The sequence below is a fragment of the Oryctolagus cuniculus genome, chromosome 7 (genome assembly GCF_051225735.1).
Source record: "Oryctolagus cuniculus isolate XC-2025 breed Fujian yellow rabbit chromosome 7, ASM5122573v1, whole genome shotgun sequence".
Lineage (NCBI taxonomy): Eukaryota > Metazoa > Chordata > Mammalia > Lagomorpha > Leporidae > Oryctolagus > Oryctolagus cuniculus.
In genome coordinates this window covers 160,993,676-161,009,013 of record NC_142873.1, presented here as the reverse complement: position 1 = coordinate 161,009,013, position 15,338 = coordinate 160,993,676, and the positions used below count along the sequence as shown (strand labels likewise).

The following is a 15,338-nucleotide window of genomic DNA, read 5'->3' as shown; positions in this document are numbered from 1 at the left end:
CAATTTATTTAAATGGCAGAGTAACTGAGAGAGAAAGGGATATCTCCTGCCTACTGATTCACTCTCCAAAGGCCCATAACAGTAGAGTTGGGCCAGGAGCCAGGAGCTCCATCCAGGGGCCCCGGCACTCACTGCCTCCCAGGTGCACTGGCAGGAAGCTAGATTGGAAGCACAGAGCAGCAGGACTTGAACCAGGCACTCTGACATGGGGTGCACACATCTCAAGCTGAGGTCTAATCTGTGACCCCACAAGGCCTGTCCCAGACTTAATTCCTCTGCATGATAGACAGCAGTGTGTTGTATGACTCTGCCATACTCAGTGTGTGTGTTCCTCTGTTGATGAAAGCGTGGGTGAAGACTGACACTGGATTTGTGTGTACATGTCTGTGTTTGAGTCCCTATTTTCGATTCTTCTGGGGACATTCCTGTGAGTGGCACTGCTGGGCCAGATAGAAATTCTGTGTTTAGTTTTTTTCAGGAATGGGCCACCATTTCTCTCCAAAGTTTCCAACAAGATTTCCAAGCAGCCTTCTAGGTGCTAAACACCACTAGGTGCTGAGGAAACAGAAGGGTGAGGACCCATCCCGGTCCCTGGAGACGCATGGCCTGGGCTGAGCCCATGGGTGGTGCCCAAGCTGCTGCCAAGCCAGGCGCACTCCTAGGAGAAACTTCGTGGGTCCAAGCCCCTGGCTGCATCTGGGAGCAGCATCTCCCTCCTGCCACCTTTGTCCTTGAAGCATAATCAAGGCTCTTGAGAGCTCAAGTCCCCTGTCTCGGGAGGGAGCCCCACACAGAGGTGACTGTGGCCTGGGCCAGCCCCCTTGCTCCTGTGCTTCTGTACCCGCAGTACCAGGGTCTGGCAGCTTCCAGCCACCTGTCCAGGGGCCACAATATCCATGCTCCCGGGTCCCAAGTCCAGGGACCACCAGCCAGGAAGGAAACCTCCCTGTCGATGCTTCTGCCCCTTTCCACTGGGAAAGCGGCCCTTTTGGCATTTTACATACAGATGAAATAGTTCTAGGCACTGTTTGAGGCACCTGGGCAGAGACAAGCTGACCTGCCCCCAAATCCAAGTCCTGGGGGAGGTGGCAATCCCACCCAGAGGCTCCTGGAGCAGGTGCAGGGTGGCCTGTGGTGGCTGGGCTGAGGGACACCCAGGCAGGGCCTGGAATGTGTGGTGGGAAATGCTTCATTGAGAGCAGATGGGAGTCAGGCAGTCTGTTCTCTATCTTGTGCCAAGTGAAGCCCACTGTGGGATGCACTGTGTGTGTGTGTATGTGTGTGTGTGCTGGGGTGGAGGGTAGGGGGCTGGTTTTTACCTTGAGGCTCTGCCTGCCAAGTGGGAGGGACTGGCAGAGTCCAGCCAGAGTCTGGCACCAGGGTGAGGTGAGGGGCTCAGGCAGGGGTCCTAACCATGCAGGGAGAGTAAAGGGATATCAGAAGAGGGGCAGAAGGTGGAATCTCAGAGATATTGGAGATGGAGTGACTGGAAGGGAGGTGTGGACAGCAGGTGGGGACCCTGCTGGCCCTGAACTGCCTCCCCCAGCCCCAGGAACACTTCTGGTGGGGGATGAGTGGGTAGGATGACAGAGAGGTGATTCCAAGGCCTGTGGGCAAGGTTCCAGCCAGCAGGGTGGTCCAGCTGGCCTCCCCTGCCCTCTGCAGAACAGGCAATAATGCCTGCAGGGCTGTAGCCATGGGAAGGGCTTGATTCTATGGGGGCCGGAGAGAAGGCCCCCTCCAGGAGACAAGGAGAGAGCAGGTGGGGTTCCTGTTTGCCTTGCTGCTGCCGCGGGGCCTCCTCACACTGTGACCTGGCCCCCCATAGCCAGGCCAGGGCTGGAAATGCATCTGCTGTGGTCAGCTCAAGGCAGGGAAGGGCACTCTGGGTGCTCCTGTGGAAGGCTGGGATTGCCGGGGGCCTGCACAGAGCTGGGATGGGGGGGCTGAGTTTTGTACCCAAAGGAGGCTCCTGGGCTCTAGTTGAGGGGGGACTCTTGAACATGTGTCTCCAGGGGTTCAGACTCATCCTGCTCTCCATGTGCGTGGGCAGGGCTCCAGAGCTCCGGGAAGCTGCCCCTTGTTTCAAAATAGCCCTGGTGACTTTGGGAAGCTGGCGAGGACAGAAGGGTAGAGGCTGGCCTCCCTACACTGCCTCAGCAGGAGCCACCCTGGCCATCCTGGGCCAATTGGCGTGGATCAGGAGACATTGTTGTAATCACAGAGATGTAGGCAGGTGTCCTAGTGCCCTGTCTCAGGGAAACAGAGAAAGTATGTGTTTATGCAAGCCCTCCTGTGTGCCAGCTCTGAAAACCTACCGTCATTCAGTCCAGCTAACCTGCAAGCCCAGGGCCAGCATCCATGCCCTTTACACTCTCTGGACATTGAGATCCAGGGACCAAGTCCTGCCCTGTCATTGGTGCTGCTCGGCCATGCGGGCACAGTGCAGACCCAGACGGCTCCTTCCTGTGCCTCCCACTGGGTGCCCATCCTCCACCCCAGAGGGCCAAGGGGCAGATTCCGTGCCTGCCCAGGAAGGATGAGGAGGGGCCTGCCCTCCACTCGTAACCCTGGACTCTGTCCAGAGGTCCCTGAGCCAGGCCCAGACCCAGGGCTCCCAGCTCCTGGGGGACATCTCTTCACACAGCCCCGTGGCCGGTGGGGATGTTTCTCACAAAGGTCGCAGAGTCCTCTGTGGGCCAGCCCCTCCTGCTGCTGAGCCAGATACTTCTTTATGTAGCGTGCATTCCTTATGCCTCCTGTCGTCATTGTTGGGATCATTGTGGGATCTACAGATGAGAAAGTGGGGCCCAACACCCTGTGCAATGTAGGTTCCTCCCCTTCTAAGAGCCACTGGGGCTTTGGAGGGTCAGGTGGTCTCAGGCCCCCAGGGCCCCCAGAGCAGAGTTCCTTTATTAGGGGAAGGGCACCACCTCACCCCCCAGTACCTTCCCGAGACTAGCTTTGCTGTCCAGCCTTGCGCCTCTGCTGCCTGCATGATTCTGCCTGGGTGCCTTCCTGACACACGCACGGCCTGGTCCTGCGGCTGCTCCCCTCTCAGCCAGGCCAGGTCCCTCTGCCTTCTCCCTTCTGTAGAGATGTTTTTGTGAACTTGAGAAAAAATCGGGAAAAGGCCGATTCCTTCTGTCCAGCCCATTAATTTTGCATGCTCAGGCCCAAATTAACCTTGGCAAGCCTTCAAGAGGAGAGAGTAATTCTAACCTTAAAAATCTGCTGATTCAAGCTGGTTTCAGGAATTGGACTCCACTTAATGTCTTGGCTGGGAGCCCAGCCTCACATTAACATAGCCACAGGCCCGGCCTGGCATGTCCCCCGCTTCTTCATAAACAAAGCCCCGTTGCCCATTTTAAGCAAGAATTCCTTCCCGGACTGGCTGGCAGCCTGCAGGTGCGTGTCCAAAGTGTGCCATGGGTAGCTGGACAGTGTCACAGGTGCCGGGGAAATGGGGGAGCTGCAAGCTCTGGGGCGCGGCAATCATTGATCACTGTAGCCAGAAATCCCTGCGTCCCCGCCCGCCCGCGCCCCCTGCAGCAGACGGAGCCGGCTGAGGTCTTGGCAGTGCTTTGCCATCCAGGCCCTCTAGAGTGGCCTCTGCCTCTGCTCTTCCTCTGGGAATAGGAGGAGCCCACGATCGGAGGATGAGGAGGGCAGACTCCCTGGGAACCTAGGCCACGAGCTGCTCCCTGCACCAGAGGGCTGCCCCAGTCCCTAACAGTGGTGTGAAGTCCCACCACGGCTTCTCCTTGGGCTGAGGTGTGCAGGCTCCTACAGGCTGTTAGCAAGGAGGACACAAGCCAAGAGGTGCAGTGGGAGGCCAGGGTCCGGGTCGGGGTACCTAGCGCAGGTGCCTGGGAAAGGTGGGCACTCGCCACTGGGGTGAGAGGGAGATGGGAGGAAGGGGCAGGAGGAAGGCAGGAGGGAGAAGGAGGGAAGCTGGGGCACCAGCAGTGTGGACCACTTTCAAGATCAATTCTAACCACCGGCTGGGCTCTGAGGAATAGGTGTCAGCAGCACACCTTGATGAGAGAAAGGAAATTTCACTTTATTTATGTATTATTTATGCCCTGCACTTTTAGGAGGTATTTGAGATAGCGGCAACACAGATATTTGAAACATGCTAAAAGGACGAGACTCTGCAGGTAGGAGATAATTGGATCAGATTATGCACACACATGCATACACACACACCACATATCCCCTACCACACACACGCACATGCATACATCACACATCTCCACATACCCCCACATACCATACACACATACCACCTCTATACTCCCTACACATACACCATGCCTACACATAGACCACACATATGCCAGACATACACATATACATACATAATTCACACACCGCACTTATACCACAACACACACCCCACACATAGACGCATACCACACATGTGACACACACACCGCACATATGCCAGGTATACACACATATACATATACATACATAACACACATTGTACTTAATACCATAATATACATACCACACATAGACACACAGCAACATGTACTTACACCACACATATGATACACATACACTTATACTATATCCACACTTACTTACACATATATACACCACACACATGCCTTACCTACACAGTACACACACACCACATATACACAAACACACACCACACTTACACCACAATACGTACACCACACATAGTCACATACCACACACATACATAGACTACACATATGCCCCACACCACATATGTACACACAAATACCATACATACACACTGTACACACATCATACATATACCACACACATGCACCCATATGCATCCCACACATGCACACAGTGCACACACACCAGACATATATACCACACATACACATACACACATATACATACTTACACATACTCACATACTACACACACTGGGGACAGCTCCTGCTGACTCTGAGTGGGACACGCTGGGCCACGGGGGACCAGGTGTGGTGTGTGGTTTCTGGGACAGCAATGGGCAGGTCTCTGACACCTGCTCCCTGGGCCAGCACAGAAGGCATGGCTGGGCGCTCGGGGTCCCTGCTGCAGTTTGGCGAGTGCTGGGAGAAAATGGGCAGGTGAGGGCTGGCAGGTGCCTGGGGTGGACTCTGAACAGCAGGAAGAGCCGGTTAGGAGCGTGACCACAGAGATTCCACCCACCACGCCCCACCCACCCTTGTCTTCAGCTCCACAGCTTGAATCAACTCCTGCTCTAAATCTAAATTTACCTTATTATCAATTTTTAGCTATTATTCCATTTTATGCCCCCTAATTTATTAATCTTGGAACCCCCAAAAAACAATAAAGTTGAAGCTGCAAGGATTTTATTTCCATCTTTAAGCATGGATTTTATGCCTTTTTATCTAGGAATTCATTAACTCTTATTGCCCTCCTTACTCATGCCATCATTAGGCTGCAGCTGCTGCATTTGGATGTGTTTCTCCTGCACATGCGCAGGGGCTCCTCAGACGGAGCCCAGGTGAGGGGAGCCAGGTCAGGCCCATGCTCTGGGGTGCCCCTGGGGCAGGGTGGTCCCCTCCCCTGCTCCTTTCCCAGAGTCCCCTTGACTCTCACCTCTGCACATCATGTCCTGCTCAGGTCCCCTTCCAGTTCTCGCAACAACCTGTACTGTCCAGGAGATCTAGAACTTTCTTGGAGGTGTCAGGGCTGCTTAGGTCCCCTTCTAGTTCCCGGGACAGCCTGTACTGTCCAAGTGATCTAGAACTTTCTTGGAGGTGTGGTCAGGGGAGCCTCAGTTTGAGGACCCTGCATGATCTGCAGGGCTTCTCGCTGCTCCCTGCCCAGACTGAGGGTTGTGAGGCCTAGGGAGGTGGGCAGTGCCTTGAGCCCACCTGTCCTCCCTCCTGAGAAGACCCCAGGATCCACGGTGCCCCTGCCTGCAAGTCTCTTTGGCCCTCTCTGCTTGCCTAAGGTTCCTTGCTCCTGCCTCTCAAAGGCCCTGCCAGTACCAGTGCCCAGGGACGTTCGGCTGTCTGCAGGGTCCAAGGGTCCACGGGCACTTCCTGCTAGGCGTCAGGTCCCCTCTGGCTGTCTCCCTCGCACACTTCCTGTCTGGGAGGGTGGAGGGACTGCCATCCTTGTGACACAGCTGCCCCTGCTGGTTTCTGTCTGTCTTTCAAAGTTTCTACCTTGGAGGAGGGACCCTTCACACTCAGGTTGGACCACCTGGCCACAGTGTCCCTCCCGGGGCAGCCCAGATCTTCTGCTCCCGGGACATGGGGCTGAACTCTGGAGACACTGGAGGTTGAAGATTCCAGCTGTAACACTCCCCTGAGACCTTGACCAGGGAAGGTGTTAATGCAGCTGGACTTCATTCCTGCATCTGTGGAGGGATGCATCCTGCCCCTCCTTGGAGGACAGCAGAGCCTCCCCCCGACCATCCTGCTGGGTCCCCTTCAGCCCTGGGCCCCGAGCATGCTTGGTGAGTTGGTAGAAGTCTCATCCAACCTCAGGGAAGAGCAGGGTCACCTGGGATCTAGGTACAGGACAGCCCCCCTCCCAGAAGTTCTCTGGAGCTCCCCCCTCCCAAAGAAAGTGCAGTGCTTGGGGGCAGTTCCTCTGGGGCGGTCTGGCCTGAGCCCGCAGGGTCAGGGGGTCCAGGCTGGCCCCTTGCTGACTGGCCTCACTGTCCCTGTGTGGTTGGGTGGCTGTAGGAGGCACTGTTGCAGATGGCCCTGGAAGAGAGGCCGGGCCAGAGCTCTGGTCAGCCATGATGTGACATCCCAGATCTCTGCTGTCACCCAGCCCCGGAGGCCGAATCCGACTGCTGCAATCCGTTTAGCTCAAACTCATTTTAGAGCAATTCACTATTTAACAAGTTCTGAGGCCCAGCGCTTTTGCAGGCAGCATGCGAATTGAATCATTTGGCCTAATCTTAGATTAATAGGAACCAAATCCTTCAGCAAGGACAGCTCTGGGAGCAGCCCCAGGGCGCTATCCCTTTTGTCTGTGACAAAGGCGGGGCTTGCATTTCCATGATATGGCAGCGAGGGAAGGAGGAGCAGGGGCTGGGGCAGGGGCGGGGGGGTAGGGGGTTCTTGTGGGGATTCCCAGCACAAGACCTTGGACAAGCTGCTCAGCCTGTCCAGGCCTTGGCATTCCCTGGGTGCAGGGGCGTTGGGCCACCAGAGGGGTGTGGCCTGAGCAACTCTGCAACACCCTCCACTTGTCCCCAGGCTAGGGCCTCCCAAGGCCTCCCAGCACCTCTCAGCATCTGCCTCAGCTCTCAGGGCACCCTGCGGAACAGCAGGGTATTGTGCCTTGGCACAGCTGCCACTAGCCTTGGCAAATAGAAGGTTCTGGAAAGTTTGCTCTTCTAAGAGCACCTGCTTCTTGCCGGCCACAGCTTTGGCAGGGAGGGAACCACTTTTATCCCCTCTGTGAGCCCCTAGCTCTTGTGCTCGGGGACCCTTCTGGCTCCTGCCTAGAGACCCTCCCTCCAGACCCCAGGAGAACCCGTCAGGGGCTCTCCTGCCCCACTGATAGCCCCTGGACCCAACCTCTCAGCCCAGGGGAGTCTGAGTGCATTGCTGGCACTGCCACCCCAAGTCTGGAAGTGGACGACTTCACTGCCTCTTGGGTCACAGCAGGAATAACGGGACTCTGGGCACTTGCCAGGTAGAGATGGTTCAGCCGTGGCAAAGGAAGCACAAGGGACACTCACAGAAGTGAGAAATGGAGACGGAGGGAAGGAGAGGGGTCAGACCCACACTTGCCCTGAGCCTGCTCTTGACCCTTCCATTCTCAGAGGGCCTGGTGGAGCAGGACAGGGCCTTTGCCTCACACTGAAGCCCACCTGCCAACCGCTCCTCATGGTTCCCTCGGGAGGATCTGCAGGTCGGGCGCAGCCCAGCCCGCACGGAGGACCCACGTGAGAAAGCTGGGAAGGGGGTTGACGTCCTTGCCTGGGCTGAGCCCTCCGCTCACCAGGCCCTTGTGTCCACTCAGGCCGTTCTCTGCCGCCTGTTGTCCACCTGCCGATCTCCTACCCCCCTTTCTGGCTCAGCACAAATGTCACTTCCTCTCAGGTGGCTTTGCTGACCTTCAGCATGAAAAAGGGACACTCCCTCCCCTGGACCGCATCGTGCCCTCTCTGGGTGCATTGCCCTTAGCACCAGGGCTGTCAGCTCTGGTCTGCTTATTTCCTCAGCTCCCAGGAGTCTGGGGTGCCCTAGAGGACAGGACGCGGGTAGTGGCGAAAGGTGAGGGCTACAATCTCCTTACCTGGGTGAGCCCAGGCCCCGCCCAGCCCAGGGCACCCCGTCCCCGGGATGAGGCTGCGTCACCTGCTGCGTGGCTTCAGGATGAGATTAAATCGTTCTCTTCCAGGCTGCTTTCCTTTCCCTTCTGTTGCCTTTTTCTCCTACACCCTCACACCCGTGACATTTCGGAGATGATTCATCTTGGTCCTGTGTGCATCAGATACACACAGGGGAGATAAACGAGGTGCCCCGATGGCCTCTGTGTAGACACTCACCTCCCAGCGGGAGCCAGGTGGGCACGGCCAGGCCCAAGGCAGAGCTGCTGGGAGAGTGCAGGCTGCCACTCCAGCTCAAAGCCCTAGTGGGCAGCCTGGCTGCTGGGGGCTGGGACCGGGCTGTGGGCAGAGCTGGCTGAGGGACCTTCCTAGAGAGGATGGTGGCTGGAGATCTTGTCGCACCCTTGTCTGAGGACACAGCAGGGGTTTTCCCTGCACTGCAGGAGGCTTCAGGAGGGGGCTGAGCAGTAGGAGGCGAGCATAGTCCTGGAAAGCCTGTCAATTTCTCAGTGGTCCATTCAGGCTGACCCAGCTGGGATAATAGATTCCAACCTGCAAACATTCCAAGTCCCCTGGGGTCCCCAGCTCCAAATGTCAGCTGCAGAGCTCTGCTGCACGCCCCAGCCCCTGTCCTCAGGATGTGAGCGTCTGGTGGAACTTTCTGCAATGGTGGGATGTCCTGTGCCAGCCACGGGGGTAGCCACAGGCCTTGTGCGGCTGTCGAGCCCTCGACGGTCGGCTCGCACAGCCGAGGAACCAAGGTTTCCATTCTGAACTTGAACAGCTGTGTGTGGCCCCGGCCACCTCGTTGGAAAGCGCAGCGCTGACAAGACCTGGGAAGCAGCACCAGGGACGTTTATCCCAACCGTGCATGGGATGAGATGCTGGGCTCACACTCCCCAGGAAGCCACTGCTTTGGGGGCCCCAGGAAACAGCACGGGAAAGTCTTCCTGGAGAAGAGACTGTGGGAGGCCGAGCCGAAAGCCTCCCACAGCCCCTTTGGGCGTCCTTGTTAACTGCGCACCCTGTGGTTTTCCATTAACCTGGGGCTGGCCCTGCCCGGGTGCCTGCACCGTGTGCACCTGCTCCACACGGAGCGCTGATGGGAATTCACTCTCCCAGTCTCAGGTCGGGGCTCACACAGGGTGGCCCACGGGAGCACTCTGGCCCACTCCCTATTTTGTGATAGCCCATGAACTAAGAATGTTTTTGATGTTGTTTTAATGGTTTAAAAAAAATAATCAAAAGAGTATCATTCATGTTGTGAAAGATCTCAGAAAACTCAAATTTCAGGGTCCCTCAAGGCAGTTGTATTGGGACAGAGCCACATCCATCCACTTTGCTAGTGTCTCAGACCGCTTTTGCCTGCAGAGTGGTGGAGCCAGCCTGACTCCCAAAGTTGAAAAGATTTTCTCCTGACCCTTGGCAGAAAGTCCTCCCACCTGTGCGAGGTAAGCAGGACAGCAGGGGTCCCCCAGGGAGCCCCCAGAGCCTGATCCAAAAGAACCAGGACTTTGTATGCCGCGAGCCACTGCAGATGGACTGGGTGGTTCTTTTGATGAGTGGGTGGAGGAACGGCCTTGACACCCTGCCACGTGAAACGTGCAGTGCATCCCTGAGTGAACAGGAGTGACGGGACAAAGACTGAAAAGTGAGACCGATGACGAGGGAACACAGCTGGGGTGGCTTGGGCATGTGTGCTGGGGCACAGGGGGCTCACAGGGAGGCAGAGGGGCTGGCCGTGGATGGGCAGGTTCACACCTCGGCAGCCTTGCCCACCTCAGAGGTTCCCAAAAAGCAGCCAGCTTCTGTGGGCCACCCACCCCGGGGCTCTGGCCCTCCTCATCAGCTGCCAACCCCCTCCCCACGCTGACCACCGTTTCCAGCCCAGCCTGAGCCCACACTACTGGTGTTCTGTGGGCATCCACTCAGTGTCCATCAAACCCCTGCAAGTCACCAAGTAGAAATCCAAAGCCAGCCCCTCCCCCACCTCGAGCCTGCTGCACCCTAGGGGTTCTCATCCCAGGGAGTGAGACACTGTGGACCCACCTGCCCAGCCAGGAAGCAGGGACATCATCCTGACTCCCACAGCTCTGTCCATTCCCCTCTCCCCTCCTCACTGCCACTGTGCTAGCCCCATCCCCTGCTCATCCTGGACTCACGGGAATGCCTCCCACCGACTCGTCCCCGTGCCCTAGCCCTCCCCTCCCCTGTGCCCTCCTGTGCTGACGTGACCTTGACACCCAGAGTAAAGCGGCCCTTTACGGTGCTCCTTGTGGCGTCCTGCTTCTCTCCCCTGGGCACTAGTTCCTCAAGCCCAGCCCACTCTGCCTCCCCTTACCAGGGTCAGTCCCCACTGCCCCGTCCCCCTCGTCCTTCTGCTCACCTGTTCAGCCACTGCCTCCTCTGGTCCTCTCTATCTGCTCCAGTGACAATCACTGAACTGGCTACACAGGCACTGGGCCTAGGCACCCTCCTGTTTCCATTACTTCATAGCCACTCTACAAGAAGGTATCAGGGTTGTACCCATTTCACAGGCTGGAAGGACAAGGACCCTCTGAGCTGCCGAGTGGCAGGATGGACATCAGGTCAGATCTCCCACCTCTCTGAGAGAGGGTGGTGGAGAACTGCTGGCCATGTTCATTCAGAAAGCTTCGGCTCCCAGCCATCAGAGAGACAGACACGAACATGAGCCATGGGGTGGCCCAGTATGCTGAGTGGGGCACCACGGGGTGGGGTTCCTGGAGTCCCAGGCACACCAGGGGCCTGCCTGCAGCCCCTCCTTCCACCTTCCTAGGATCACACTTCCCATCTGATGAGACCTGAGACTAGGGATCACCAGGTGGGGAGAGCAAAGTCTAAAAATAGAATAACTTGGTTCTGAGCAAGGCCCCGAGGGTTCCTCTGATTAAAATGCAGGAGCCTTGATGGAGTGGCGGCAGTTTTTCTTTTTAACTTCGTTTTGCTGATCTGATGGTTCCGGGCAGTTCTGGGTAGGCCAAGGTTGCCAGCATCGAGAGAGGTGTCGGGGACGGTGCAGGGGGACGGATTCAGATCTGTGCTTTCTTCTCCTTTTCTACTTTCCCGAAATGGACAGGGCGAGTGGGACTCAAGGATGCTGAAGCCCGACTCAGACAGATGGGCGGTGGGGGGAGACGCTGCTGCTGGACAAGCCAGGGAGAACAGCGGTGGGAGACAGGGAGAGTCCCCACGCGGGAACAGGACTCAGTGGGGACAGGGACGGGAGAAGCTTCTCCAGCAGTGCGTGCCTCTGTCATTTGGCTGGGCACATGCGTCACAGGAAAGAAGCCGCCCTTGGGAGCGGTCACGTTCTGAAGCAGGAGAGGTGGCTAAAGTCGTGGGCAGGGTCCTCGTTCCCTGTAACCAGACGCTCACAGGAAACACACAGACTCGAGTCTTCTCTGGCAAGGAGCGAGTTATCAAAAACACCAAAAGGACTGAAACAGCACATGACGCCTTGAAACCCAGAAGAGGCAGGAAAGGATATTGCCTTCTTAATAATAAATACATTTCGTGGGCAAGAATTGCAAGGGAATCGTTTAAATTAATTTCCGCTTTGTTTGTTTGGTTTGTACAGGGCTTAAGTCCCAGCTGACAGCGTTCTGTAAAAGTTCTAACATATTGGAAATCTGATTTTCTTGCAGCCAGAATCCCGTAGTCCAAAATGATTGCTCTTTCAGATCTGCTAATCAGACAGGCAGGGCTCTGATGGACTCCCGTTCGGACCCCTGGCACTCGGTGTTTGGGGGGTCTGGATGCATCTGAGGAAGCCTCTGGTGTGGAGGGGTGGCCCTGTCTGTCTGGAGAGCTGGTGCTGGGGCGTGGAGCCTGCAGTGCAATTGGAATGAACCCAGAGGGGTCGGGGGCCTTCCCCACCTGGGCTCCTGGAACCCCCACTGTGGGAAGCCAGGGGGACTTTGCAGCTAATGGGGGAGCAATTGATCCAATTTGGAGTTGGAGACTCCAAGAGAAAAGGCTGTGGCCCTGGCTTTTATTTCATTTTTCAAGGTTTATTTATTTATTGAAAGGCAGAGTTATGGAGAATGAGAGAGAGAGATCTCCCATCCCCTGGTTCACTCCTCAAATGGCTGCAATGGCCAGGGCTGGGCCAGGCCGAAGCCAGGAGCCTGGAACTCCATCTGAGTCTTGCATGTGGGTGGCAAGGACCCAAGTACAGGCTTTGATGGGGCTCCTGCCACTGGGCACTGTGAGGCTACAGCTGGCCTGACTCCTGCTCAGGCCCTAGATTTTGATTTCAAGCAAGACCTGGTCGGTTGTCCCCCTTTGGCCCCTTGCTCTCACCAGCATCTTGTCCCTAACTGTAGCCCAGAAGTGGGGCCGTGGTATGCCCCACTTGCCGGTTAGCTCCACCCACCAGGGTCCAGGTGCCAGGCCCTGATGTCCATCCCTCCTCACACTGCCGTCCACAAGCCCTCCCTAAACTTGAATCCCACCCCTTGTCCTCCAGCCCGACTCTGGTCATTTTCTAACACCGAGTGCATGTGCGGAAGGTGCAGGTTTACCCCTCAACAAATAGATGTGTGATAAACAAGCTGTCATTCAGAAACAAGCAGCCAGGATGTGCAGAAGTGGAATCACGGGCTCTGGAGGTCAATCCTAAGAGGAGCTGCCCAGCAATGGCCCCTGGCACTGGGCAGGTGGCCACCAGGGCTGTGTGGCTGGGAAGGGTCTAGAGTGTGTGTGTGTCCAAATCAGCTCTGTAGCCCTCAGTCCTTCCCCCAGCACCACGGCTCTAACCTACGGTGTGGGGATGAACATCTGAGTAGCTTCAAGTCCCTATAACAAGGCAGCAGATGCACATACAGGCACTTCCTGTTTCTCAGCCGTTCTGGACTCTCCACTGCCTATCAGGCGCCCAGAGGATAAGGCCCAGCTGCCCACCCCTGGGCCCACTGGCCAATCCTCTTAGAAGCTGTCCCGGAAGTTAGTCTTGGTACCAGAGCCCGCCATGACGGCACCTCCATCTCCCTGGGCCTTCTCGCTCCTTCTGTCGCGACGTCTTCTTTCCTTCCTTCCTTCCCTCTTTCCAACTGAATTCTCGTTTTTCCTTTCTCCCTAGTGCTTGTACGGCTGCTATGTCCATTCCTCCATCATCCCCACCTTCCACCGGAGGTGCTACTGGCTCCTTCAGGTAGGTGGCTGGGTCTGGATTCTTCTTCTGTCACTGGTGCTCGGGAAGGGTCTGCGGAAGGCGCAGCGTGGGCAGGGGGCTGCGCGTGCGTGTGGCCGAGGCCGAGGGTCCTCGCGAACCTCCCCAGAGACTTTGGCTGTGTGGCACTGAGTGCAGCTGGGGGCTGGCCTGGTGTTGTCGAGAGCAGATGGACAGGGAGCAAGCCTGGTAGTAGGGGGCAGCCGGTTCCCACCAATGAGAAGTAGAACTAGGTGTTTCCAGTGTGTCTCGGTTTCCAAGGATGAGAGAGAGCCTGTCAGGGCTGAGGGCTGCCAGTTCATTTTCTCCGGCGGGGTGGTCACAGCGCGTGCAGCGTGCCAGGTGCAGTTGGGTTCTGGGCCGGCTTGGGGAGCAGAGGCACCCAGGTGCACAGGAAGGCGCTCCGTGATCGGTTTGTGACATCTGCCGTGGCGGGGGTGGAGGGAGTGGTGGCATGGGGATCCGGCCATCCCCAGAGAAAGGGGCCCTCTGCCCATGCTGCTGAGGCCGGGGAGGGTCGGTGTGGAGCCCTCCAGCCACTCGCTGCCCGAGTGCAGTCTGGCCAGCCAGCTGGGCTGTGGTCCTGTCGGCGGTGCTGCCGCATCGTTGGCAGGGACCGAGGGGACCACCTAGTCGAGCTGGACCTGGATCCCTCTCCAAGCTGGCCCTCAGGTTTGCAGCTGTTCTTTCTGGAACCCCTCCTCGTGCCTCCCTGTGGGCCTGGCGCCGTTCCTCGCAAGTCCTTCCTGCAGCTCCGCCCAGGAGTTACTGCCCAAGGCCTTCCCCGCCACGGTCTTGCTGTCTACACCCACGGTTGTCCTGCTTGGCAAATGTTCGGGCCTCGCTGTCTTGGGGATCGCTGTGACACTGGCAGTGTGGTTGGAGAGGCCTGGAATCTGGGGGAGTGAGCCCCCTCAGTGCCACAGTGGTGCCTACCGAGGCCAGAGAGGCCCTGGGGCCTGGGGAGGCTGGCCTGGAAAGCATCCACGGGACCCAAGGCTGTGTGGACAGGGAGGCTGAATGCCCAGCCCCAGCCTCCAAGCCCTTCCTGTTCTGCCTGGCAATGACCTTCTGTGGTTCAGCAGGCTCATGAGCGTTCAGGGCCCTGGGCACTGCGGACTGCAAGGGCTGCTGCTCCCGGACACCTGGCCCCACGTCGGTTTCCCCAGCTCGGCGGTGGCCCAGCCCAGCGTGCTCTGAGGGCGGTTTCCACGTGGTCACAGGCAGTGCTCTACTGTCCGTTGTGGCCTCGCCCCTCTTGGCGGAGGTTTTGCAGGGGTTGGGGGTGGGGAAGCTTAGAGCAAGTCCCTGGGTCCCCAGGACCGAACTCTGCCTCCTGGAGCAGGACCGTGTGCCCAAGCAGGCTACAGCTCTCGGCAGCTCCTTTGTGGGCTTCTGATTCGGGGTCTGGCTTTGACTCTTTTCTGTTCTGGGTCCACACCTGCCCACCCCCCTCATCAGAATACCCTGAGAGCCCTCCCTCCTGAAGGAGCAGCACCCCAGGGCCAGATTTCTGCCCATCCCCGCCCCCCCACCAGCTGGTGGCCCCTCCTGCAGGCCAGCTCCATGCCGAGTCAAGCCTCTGCCCGCCTCCCCTCATTCCTTTTTGGCTTTTCAATCCCAGTGATTTTACTTTGCGGGAATCAGACACCAATGGGCCGCTGTGAGGGCCGAGGTCGTGATTTTCCCCACCAGCTCTGCTTGCTGCTCTGGGCCCCTCCCTCAGGTGCTGCTCCTACGCCCGGCCTCATGCTTCCCTTTCCTGGAGTTCCTGTGCAAGGGACATCCTTGTGTGAGTCATGGGCCTCTGGCTTGTCACCTGCCAGCTCCCCGTGGGCCAGTGTCATA

At 57.6% G+C, this 15,338-nt stretch overlaps 1 protein-coding gene across 18 annotated transcripts in view; it reads left to right on the top strand.

The window, feature by feature from the left end:
* Positions 1–15,338, top strand: part of CAMTA1 (calmodulin binding transcription activator 1) — an 843,852-nt gene that overhangs the window by 607,962 nt on the left and 220,552 nt on the right. For 16 of the 18 annotated variants that reach the window (XM_070079359.2, XM_070079357.2, XM_070079355.2 and 13 more), the window contains exon 6: positions 13,401–13,472. The exons of the other annotated variants lie outside the window; for them this stretch is intronic. In XM_070079359.2, coding sequence (XP_069935460.2) covers positions 13,401–13,472 — 72 coding nt within the window. The remainder of the gene's footprint in view (positions 1–13,400; positions 13,473–15,338) is intronic. 18 annotated transcript variants of the gene reach the window in all.